At 39.3% G+C, this 11,538-nt stretch overlaps 1 protein-coding gene across 1 annotated transcript in view; it reads right to left on the bottom strand.

Annotated features, from left to right (window-relative positions):
* Positions 1 to 3,447: 3,447 nt before the first annotated feature.
* The window catches only part of stx3b (syntaxin 3b), an 8,502-nt gene continuing 411 nt past the window's right edge, over positions 3,448 to 11,538 (bottom strand). The window contains exons 2-8 of the mRNA XM_010786480.1: positions 11,072 to 11,146; positions 10,864 to 10,934; positions 10,496 to 10,604; positions 10,348 to 10,421; positions 8,976 to 9,110; positions 7,575 to 7,685; positions 3,448 to 5,415 (exon numbers count right to left, since the gene is read on the bottom strand). Coding sequence (XP_010784782.1) covers positions 5,338 to 5,415; positions 7,575 to 7,685; positions 8,976 to 9,110; positions 10,348 to 10,421; positions 10,496 to 10,604; positions 10,864 to 10,934; positions 11,072 to 11,146 — 653 coding nt within the window. The 3' untranslated portion in view covers positions 3,448 to 5,337. The remainder of the gene's footprint in view (positions 5,416 to 7,574; positions 7,686 to 8,975; positions 9,111 to 10,347; positions 10,422 to 10,495; positions 10,605 to 10,863; positions 10,935 to 11,071; positions 11,147 to 11,538) is intronic.

Raw genomic sequence — 11,538 nt, 5'->3', positions numbered from 1 at the left:
GTTTTCCTGTGTTTTACGTTTTGTCGGACAGAAACACACCCCTCTCTCTCTCTCTCTGAGAAGCTAGTTAGCCGTTAGCCGAGAGAGGTGCTAAGCTAATGGTAGCAGCACAACATATTTACGTTAAACTTGCATTTCAGTATGAAGACAAGTGCCAAATATAGCAACAACCTTTAAACTGGGACATTCTCCACTAATGTGTCCATGTAAATAATAACGTTATTCCACTGTCGTTATCAGCTAACATAAACTAGAACAGTTGACAAGCCCTTTCTTAAGTCTTCGGCTAACGATAGCTAGCTAGCTGACGTTAGCCTCTATACGGCAGTTGGTGGCTTCTTTATCGTTACCTCTGCGTTCCAACTCCCGTTAGTGGTGAAAGTAATGTGTCCCAGCTAAAGGGTCGGCAGCCCTTCAGCAAAGTCTCTCCCCATGTTATTCGATAACGGCCGAGTATACTGTTGTGTTTATTATTGTGCGATAAAGTTAGAACGATTCGACGCTTCGAGCCGCCATTTTCAGCTGGTCAGAAAACACACATACACATACACACTAAGTAAAAAAAAAAAAAGCTCATGGCCCACCCCCCTATTTTCCTCACTGCTACAGAAATTAGCATAGGGACACTCTCATTGGACAGAACATGTGCTATTTAAACATGATTATAATGTATACAAGTGTACTTGTTTTATCTTCCACTGTCTGGTGGTTCAAGAGTGGGGTGATATTGATTAAATTATAACTCTGTTAATGGAATACATATTCACTATTTAATAACTATGAATATACTCCACTTCAAGGTACTGCATTCAGTAGGCCTTCAGATTGTATTTGCAATATAATGTAGGATACTTGAAATATCAGAACTTCCTTTTCTGTGTTATTGGATAGTTAAAAATAGCCATTGTAAGCAATTAAGCAATTTCTTGCTTGTACCCTGGAATTTTTTTTTATCATGTAGGCTACGCCTAGGCCTATTTATTTTTCTAGAAAAATGCTTCACACCATGTGTGTATTAAAATAATGGGTGCTATTGTACTGTACTGAACCTCCATCATTATGAAACGTTTTATAGTGAATGTGGATTTATTTTTTATTTTATCATGTTTAATCTTGTTTCATTTTAATTGATCACTGTCAATGTTTTTTCTTCGCTTTTTTTTTACCCTTGAGCTGCTTTTCTACAGTGTATTTCTAGATGTTGGTTTATCTTAATGTTGTACCTGGCTGCTATTTCTTTACATTTATATTGACAAATTGTAGCCCAATTGTAGATTTGTGCGTAGGTTCAATTTGTAATTATGTTAACTTATCAGAGTCATTAGAAGATAATATTATTTCCACATATTATTTCTGGGTACATAAATGCATAATAAAAACAAATGCATATTTCACAAAATTAATGTACTAGGATTCATATGTGCACTGTTGTGTTTTTAATTACCTACCCTTCTTGTCTGTTCATGTCCTGATGTAATGCTTATGTTCCTTCTGTGGATCACCGTTGACGATTTAATCTAAATGTATCACTGTTTTCCCAATCCTAGTTATCCTCCACACGAGAAGCAGGAAAACAAGCGCACCCTGCAGTAGACCCCGCCCCCACGGTGCACCAAGCCTGCATCTGGTTTGGAGGAACAGTGAGATGGGGGATGAAATTAGGTCAGGGAAGCCGTTCATGCACGTTATGTCTTGCATCGCCATAGATTTCCTGTAGCTTATCACATAAAGTAAAATATGCTCTGAATGGTGTTGGGGGAGAGGAAACCATGCATAAAGGCTGAGTGCAAACCTCCAACAGAAGAAGTGAAGCAGACACCGACACGCAAGGAAATCTTTTATTACATAACAGGCTTTACTGGGTTTACACACAGCCAGTGAGCGAGTGGCAGACGCTGTTACAGAAACACAATCAGTACAAGCATTTCAGCAGCAGACTCATACAGACAGATCACACACAACGAAATCACACACACAATCTATTCAAATTATGACAACAAATAATACTACCTAATTGATTATGCATAAGCATTCATTACATTTTGGTGCCAAATAAAGCCACTACAAAAAACAATGTGGACTGAATCCTTAGAAATAACTTTCAGATAATATATAAATATTTTTGCACCACCAGGAGGCGGCAGACTAAAGTCAACCATAATGGTCCAAAATGATTATAAGTCACATGTTCAGCCATCAGGTTATACACAGGCAGACTTGAGAAAATTCTACACACTTACCACACGTTTTCAAACACTTCATACAGCGAGAAAACTATTTAAATTCAAATGATTAAGAAAAAGGGTAAGTGCACAGGGCTGGTAGGTTCAATTTATCTTTTTTTCTAATACTTTATTTGATTTTTTAGAGAGATTCAAATAATGGACGGGATAAAAAAAATAGGGGACCACCTCAGGAAACTTGCTTTTTCTTGACAATCTCTTACCTAGAAACACTTCACAAAGAACAAAGAAAACACTTCAATTTCAACTTTTAGTGTGTCTTTATAGGGTAAATGCTGATGTAAGTTTGTTACCTGTGTACAAGCTTTTATGAGAAGAAGCTGTAGAGATAGGAGAACCCAACGATTCCAATGATGGTACAGCACAATGTTATCATCATCTTTTTCTGTAGAGTTAATAAGAAATACACATTTATCAGACAGCTGCAGCCCCAAGAATAAGGTTTTAAATTACACCTATTGTTCACATTCATGGGAAAACTGGTCTGAAAAAATGGTTGAGCCAAAGGAGAACAAAGGGACACAGATATTTGGGTATGTGTGTTTGTGTGTAGAGAGAGGAAGGGTGAAAAACTTACCTCCTGTTGGAGACTTGTTGTGCACCTTTAAAAACTGTACTTTGCATCAAAATGGTTAACATGTTGTATCGACAATCTGCTGACAACAGCGACTACAACTCATAAACATACACTGCTCTTCTATAACATGCAGTCATCAAGAAGTTTAGACATTGTTAAATATTAACCTTCTATCAATCACAAAGGGACATGCATGATATAGCAAGGAAACACAAGTCAACCATTAAAAAACATAAAATCTTTAATTTTGAATAAAATCTGTGGCACTTTAATTTAACATAGTGAACAACGGCTTTAGTTTTCTCCTCCTGCTCTTATTGCAGCCCATGCTGATGGGTAAAGTGGTGTGGGAATAAAAAGGCTCGAGCAGTCGGAGCAGTAGGATTTAACAGTCGAGGGCAGAAGCCAAAAGAGCAGAGTGCTCGGTCAAAAGACCAAGCTGGGGAGGCCTCTCACTCTCAAGAGCTACCTCCCTGCACCACCAGAATTAAAAGGAACCATTCAGTCAACAGAAACAAAGACTTCCCTCATGAATGCCAGCCCTCATAATGCGTAGGACATTTACCCTTGCATGTGGTCAATACCTGTTGATAACATCCTCTTTAGTGAGTGGAAACTGTGTCTCTGATGGTCTGTGTGCACAGCCTGAATCACCTGCTGTAACTGCCATATTAAAGCTCTGGGTGATTACATGCGCATGGTGGTTCAATAAACTCTCTGTTAGATACTCTACCGAGATAAAAACACCTAATGAAATGATAGTGACAAACCAGAAATACAATATGTTGCCAGTTTTAAGGTACACTCAGCTAAAAGTAATGCATTCGACAGCCCTGTAATAAATCTCAACTTCATTTGGTTTAGATAAGTACTGATTTTCATCATCTCACCAAGCTTGTTTGTCTGTTTGTCAGTAAGACAATGGAAAAAGTGCTGGCTGGATGTTCAGGAAACTTAGTGAAAGGCTTGGACATTGGTAAACACATTTTTTTTTTTTTTTTTTAAATCAGACATACAAATAATTTTCTTTTTTTGGTTAACATTGCTATGTAGGACATTTAGCCTTGGCAGAGGTCTGAGTTCTCCAAATGCCCTTCTAGTTATGTATAGGTTCGGTTTGAACTGTTGCAGATATGTGTGGACTCAACCTAATGGTCTCTTTCAAGGTTGGGTTCAGTTCCTCAGAAATGTAGTTTAGTCTCTTTGTATCAATGAACTCAGACTCGTTTAAAAGTTCACGAGAATAGGATTGATCACAGGGCTGTTGTATTGGAATGCAATAGTTTGAAATGTTGGCAACTGACGTGTGGTTTTACAGCAGAAATATATGGACACCTAGAATATGCCAGGAAATGCTAATCCCACTGGTGAAGTGCGACCAGTCAGGGAGGCCTAACTGACCATTCACACCATTAAATAGTATAATAAATATATTACTATGATTTACTTATAAGACTATTCTGCACTGAAATGGAAATATCTAGGGTCACTATAAGTCTCATTGGCATTAAAACAAACGTTTTTACAGCTCTTCAACAGGAGAGAATCAGCTCTCTATGTAAGAGGTCAAGATGGTCAACTTTTTAGCGGGTTAACAAAAATAAACGAATATTCAGGCATTTCTCCAAGATGCAGCAGGGTTTGGATAAGTCTTAAAGCACTGGATGCGTGTTTATCTACCTAACCTGTATTTTATTTGCTCATCTTAGCTTCACCTAAGCATAACATTTGTTTGTACAAGCATCATCCTTCATTTAAAAACACCAGAACCACTGGGCTCTACAAACTGAAGAATCACAAGTGAGCACGCCGATCCTCTTCAAGTTAAAGAAACTAGCCAAATAAAGGGCTACATATAAACAACACAAATAATAATAATTATTATTATTCACATGATCATCTGAGCTTCATTACAGAAAAATAAACATATTTTGAAATGTGAAAGTGCTGGAACCCCCCCCAAACCCAATACAGTGAACATACAGTAGCTATTTTTTTAAATCACAAAATGTGTCAAGGCTCATAAAAAGGCAAGAAATTATGATAAGGGAGGTGATGTGCTTCTACAGGGCTTCACATGGGTCCAACTTACTGGACGTTTAAAATCAATTTCAGATGAGGAACAAATCAAATGTTGGACAATGAAATGTTTAGTGACGCTAAAGTGATCAGTTAATTTTCAATTCTCCTTTCTCCTCCATAGAGTTACAACAGCTATTGCACCTCATGTCAGCGTCAGTCTTATTTCCTCATGTGCAACAGAGCATCCTCAAACTGCCAAAGCAGAGTGGGGTCAAACAGACCCTCACTGACAGAAAGGGGGGTTCTGATTGGCTAAAAAGTCTGCATAATTATAACAAGTCTTGTAGATCTTCTTTTTTCCAGAGGTCAAATATAACACTTGTCCTTCTGTTTTTATAAATATTATCTTATCCATTATAGAGTGATCAGCATTAGCCTTCTCTTTGTTGGGCCAGTTGATGGAGGACGAATGAACTGATGATGGCAGCAGTCCTTTTACACTGTCTGTGTGAGGATGATGATGAGGAGGATGACAAGGACCACAGCACAGACAACACCAATTATGATCATCTTCTACAGAGAGGGAGACAATAAAAGAGAGACTGAGGTTAATGGCGGGGAACATGAGCATTGAAAGAAGCCCGCAAACCAACACCAGCTTCAACTGAAACTCATTTATAGCTCTGCTTTGTTTGTTCAGCGGTAACCAGAGGCAAGTGCTGCAGAAAGGAGAAAGATACACACCCAGGAACTTTGGAAACACACAAACACACCTCAAGTAAGCCCTGTGGATAAAAAGAAAACAAACAGAGCTAGAGGAAAAGAGCATGCAAACCCTTTTCCAAAGCGCGCTACACCCAACAGAGCTTATTTGTTCCAGAGTTACTCACCCTCAGCTCTCCTCTTACTCAAACAGCTCATCAGCTTGTCTTCAATCCAACTGACAACCCGATTATGAGAGCTAGTAGGGCCAGCAAGACCACCACAACCACCACTATAATCACCATTTTCTGTTGGGAACAACCAAGTAACAGACAGTACCGTCAGGGCTCAGTGGGAAACAACAATAAGTGTATCCTTACTTTGTTACAAAATGTACTACTGCAACGTATATAATATATGGAAGAAGTACTTCCAAATAATTTAAGAGGAAGTAGTAATACCACAGAATGTGTAAAACAGGAAGTAAATGTTATTACTTAATATACTGCTAGATCATCCTCATTTACAAGTTGATTCTATGTTGTACTTTTATGAGAGCAGAAGTATACAGTTGCATAAAATGGAGATACTTAGGTAAAGCAAACAACTTTGTACAATACTTGAGTAAATGCACTTATTTCCTTTCCACCACTGAGTTGAATTGGGGAATATGTACAGTACAATATACAGTATGTTAACAATGGCCATATCAAATATCACAAATGCACGCTGTAGTGTTGGGTAACCTCTCAGAGTTTCAATCTAGCTAAAGTCTGACAAACCAGTTTTGTCTTGGTGCAACAGTGTTTACTTTTCTGTTGGCAAAAGTTATTTTCACACATATACGTTAAAAGCCTGAGGAAGAAGGGGGAACATCTTCAAACACACGCAAAACGAAAAGAGTAATGCAGCAACTGTAAACAAAGACAAAGTTAAGGTTAAAGCTGTAGAAAGAGAACAGAGAGAGAAGAGTGTTGAAGCTGTGCGGTTGAGTATGTGTGTGAGTGTGAGTGTGTGTTTGTATATGCAGGTGGGAGGGGTGGTCTGGTGTTGGGCTGGTCACTGGTTTTAAAAGCACAAGGGGTCCACAGGCGACAGGGTGGAGGCTCAGAACAGAGCCGGTAGGATGGTGAGGGGCAAATGATCAAAGGTGAAGCTCAGGGTCTTGATGGTGGGGGATGGTCTCCATGTTGTCAGGCAGGCTTCCCAAAAGCAAAAAAAACGATTGGGCATTTAAATAACAAAAAAACCCTGGGATTGAAGTCCTGTTGTTCTTTTAGGTACCGATTACATAATCAAATGTGATCCAGGACGACGGGTTTGAATTGAGGTCTATAGGTTTGGGAAATTATCCGATGCTTCAACACTGCACACTGTTTACATTGGTGCAAGGTCATATGAACAACACGGATTACATGACTAAATCATGATTTGATACAAGGGCATGGCACTTGAATCTGACTCAGTCTTTGGCCTGTAGCAATACATTACTCTCTTTTCTCTGTACAGCATTATGGAGCAACAAATACATCGTTAAGCTTGTATTTAAATTTCAATAGCATTTATCTCATGATGTCATATTGTAAAATCGGTAAACTAAAACTATTTCCGTTGCTTTTGGGGAACCTGACCGCTCCTCCTGACTGCGGTCACTCACACGGCGAGCCTCTTGCTGAAACTTTGCAGCTTTCTTTGTGTCCGCTACGGCTCGCTCCACAAAGCCCACTGACTGGTCCATGTTGTTCTCAATCCTTTCAATCATCCCACCCTAACATGGGGCACGGCGTCAGAGGTGACGAAAAGCAACAAAAGAAGATGAATTAAACAACGAGAGAGAGAGAGAAACAAAAAGCGAAGCACACAGATTGCAACGGTTGTGTGTGAGCGGCGATGTGTCTGCAGGACGAGGGAGTGTGATGTGTACGTACTGTGCTTTGTGGTTTAAATGTTTCAAAATGTGTCTAGGCAGAAGAAACAGGGAAGAGGTCACCGGCAGCAGACTGGTGCAGCGGTCGGTTAAATGACATTACCTTGCGTGCTTTGCCCTGATGCCTTATAGCCTTCTTGGTCTGTTCCCTAGCCTCTGTTATATGGTCCTCTGACTTGGCTACATTCTGCTCTATGTTGTCAATACTGTCACCCTGAAAAACACAAAACAATCAATAAGTTACAGAGCAACACTTCACAGGCAGAATTGGTTTAAATACATACAGTAATACATCTGGTATCACACCTTACAAGACTGATTATACCGTTAAAAACATATACTGTTAATTGTGACTCCATAAGGATTTTTTTTTTAAATATTGAGGGGAAAGATTCAGTTAATGCTGAATTTATTTGAAAAACAAACTATAACCTTCAAATAAAATGTGTTCAATTCAGCTTCCAGCCACATAAAAAGGGTCTTGATGCACATTTAATAATTGTTCCCTCATTGGGAGAGATTCAGCCATATCTGTTTTACTCAGATGAGGAGTCTGTTGTTCTCCATATTCAGCGACTAGCAGACATATCAGCATGGTAAGAGTAGTTAGCATCTTTTATTTGTTGATGTTGTTTGGTAGACTGTTAGGCTGTTACTGGCAATAGCTGATAAAGCGGCAGCACGTGTGATTCACACACCAAGTGGGAGATCTTCAAGTGGGTAGATATACATGAAGTTGCGGGTTTCAGTTTACTTCCAAAAAAACACCAACCACCCTACCATGTATGCTGTCAAAACATAAACTATGCTAATGAAAACTCTTGCTCTTTACCGGCAATTTGTCCGGTGATGTGAGGAAGACGGTTTCCCTGTCTATTCGTGTGTTTAGCATTTCCAAATGTGTGATGTATTTCATCTAGCTTGCCCCGGGTACGCTTGAATCTCATATTTTAGTGAAGTGCACAGACAAGATCCAACATAAATACATTTTTGAGTTCAACGTATCTTACAAAATACACAAAACAAACAGCAGGAGGGAAGCCCTTACCTCAAACAAGCTTTTCCCTCAGAAAGCATGGTTCAAGCAGTAAGAGATATGTGGTTAGACTTATTAATCCATATGCATACAGTGACTGACCAATTGAAGATATGTGTGTGTTTTCATTATAGTGTGCTCTGATGACGTGTACAATGATGCTTTATTTGTACATCTTACTAAATGCATTCAGGTAGATTCCATCAATGTTTGGTGATGAGATGAGGTGGCAGAAGAGAATAAAGAGAGGAGTAAGAGAGGCATGGAGCTGGAAAAGAGGAAACAGATGGAGATTGATAGTAAGAGCACAGAAGAGACAGGAAGATAGAGTTGAATACAGTCAGGACTGAACATAAAGATAAGGGGAAAGATTCAGAATGAGTGAACAAAGAATGAAATGGAGGAGAAGTTCCTAAAGTACTTGACGGGTGGATGAAATGATGGGTAGGTGGATTTTGAGGAGTGTACCTGGCTCTCCACCAGCATGGCGATGTCTACAAACATATCGTGCAGCTCCTTGATGCTACTTTCCAGACGGACAATGTCTTTGTGTCTGGCTTCAATCTCACTCAGAGCTTGTTTAGAGACCCCAGCATCCACGATCTGTGAGAGGAGAGGTTTATTGTTAATAGCAAACAAACGGCACAATAATCTGCCTAAATTAAGAACTGTATTTTTGTTCTTTTCTGAACATTCTGGCTGATAGAGGTTTGCTGTAAAGGCAGCTCGTTAAAAACAGGAAGAGTTCAAATGAGTGACTCATGGTGATTCAGAGAAATATTTAAAAGAGGCGAAACTACTTCCTTTAAATGGAAACGACAATTTATTTATTTCAAACCTGGCAACCTGTGTCAGCTCAAGAAGATGTAGACTAAAGGGGCTGGCTGTGGCTCAGCAGGTACAATGTAAAGTGAGTAAGTGAAGTTAACTTGAGTAAGACACTGGACATTCAGAGAGCTAACAGTAAAGGTGCTACATTGGTGAATAATGAGAAACTAGACCTAATGAAATGTTTTAAATGTATGGATTTTATTATTTAGGAATATGTTAATTGAAACTGATTAATTACGTATTACTGTGTTCCTTTCTTTTTATACAAAGTTGCCGCTCAGTTCGAATTCAGGTCAGGTTATGTTTTTTTATCATTTGTCTCTATAATGTCATTAACAATAACAAATGAGTGTTTCTCATACATCTCACCTCACCATATATTATTATTTTACCCAATGCAGTAGAAAATGCCACACTTTATGATGTTATAAACCTCAACTTTGAGATGGTTAGCATTAGTACTCACTTGACTGCAGTAGGACAAAAAGACAATCTCTTAGGTTACGACATAAAGATGTTGTTCCGTCATTATAAAAACTACAGCACGTGATCAGCTTTGTTTGAAAGGTATGTGGGAAATACAAGTTGTTTATCCTTGTGAAAGAAAAAAATCTTCCCAAACTGCACGGGACATCAACCACCTTCTCAGCAAAGCAGACACAGAGAGGAACCCCCAGCTGATGAAGTGCATAGAGCACAGGTCTGATCAGTAGCTACACACTGGTGCTTAATATCTCAGCTGTTTCATGCATCTTAATAAGGCTTCAGTCTTTGCCCATTGGCTGTAAGTTAGCATGTTTGGAATACTCAAGAAGGCCCAAGAGAGCAAACTGACTGTGCAGCAGGCTAAATCACATGAACAGCTAATCTTTAACTAGGTGATCTGAGGCTTCAAGTTTGACTGAACTCCTGACTGCTAGCTTCAACCGCATTATGATCATGTCAAGGCCAAGTGGACGTTATGATACTGTATAACAAAATGGAGATGCATATGCACACACATACTTACCCCTGCAGCAAACACCGCAGAATTGCCGCTCTCCAACATCTCCTCCAGTTCGTCATCTGTTGTTGCTTTTCCAGCTGGAGGGGAAAGGTAAATGTTACTGACGAATCAGATCTCTGGTCCGTCACATGACATTAGAGCCGGCACTCACTGATCTCTAGTTGTCTCTGAATACGTCCTTTACTCCTCTCCCTGAAGTCCACCTGGGCTTCATTATACTTTGTCATTACCTCCACAAACTTCCTGGACAGCACTGCATGCTGGGGGACGACAAGCCAAAGAAAATTAGCATAAAAGTAGCTGTTGTCGATAGCTGTTGCCACGGTTTTAAAAGCTCTATTTTCCGATTTTCGTAATATTACATGCATGTTGGTTCATTTTTGTTTTCTCTCACTCTTAAAAATGTGCTTTTTTTTTGTAAAAAACGACATTATATATTCATTGAGTATTGATTCAGTGCATGATCTGAATGTACAGTAGACATGCCTGTGGAGGAAACTTCAGATGGATATAATCTACCTGTGATTTACGTATCCGAATGTCAGCCGACACCCTTTCCTGCTCCTCTGACTCCAGATTCCTCTCGATGGCTGAGAAGCAATCCAAACAACTCATTTATGATTCAGCTTTCAAATCAACTTCACATCAGCAGAAATTCTCATTAAATCCCCAAAACATCCCCATGTTATTACACACTGATGAGCATGTGTGTGGTGGGCAGACTCACTCTTAAGTTTGTTTCTTGCATTGTTGGCCATCTTCTTTATGTCATTGGTGATTGCCTCCAAGTCATCCTGCGTTTCTAAAAGGGGAGGGACATGTTACAATAAACAGCTAGAGCGTAGAGAAAAGTAAAAGGAACCACAAGAGGTTAAGGTTTCTACTTGTGAACTCAGGGCAAATACATTTGACTCGACTTCATGAAAAAGCAGTTATCTCCCAACAATGAAAGTGCAATTTGTAAATGCACTCATGCCTACTATGCATGTAAGTTGACGTACAAATATGTTATTAGGCAGCTGGTTACGGTAAAAGACAGCTTTTCTGTTACTGTTTATTAAAAAAAAAGCTCCACTGCTGACAGTTTAGTTGTGTGCTTGAGCTTGAAAGAAACATCAGTTCGTCATGGTCCGCCATTTTTGCATTTGTCAATGTAAATGCATCTTACAATGAAGAAACAGTAAGAGTTAAGTT

This window comes from Notothenia coriiceps, unplaced genomic scaffold (assembly GCF_000735185.1).
Source record: "Notothenia coriiceps isolate Sejong01 unplaced genomic scaffold, NC01 NC01_scaffold00029195, whole genome shotgun sequence".
Classification (NCBI taxonomy): Eukaryota; Metazoa; Chordata; class Actinopteri; order Perciformes; family Nototheniidae; genus Notothenia; species Notothenia coriiceps.
Note: the sequence above shows the minus strand (reverse complement) of the source record. Positions and strands in the feature narration are given on the sequence as shown.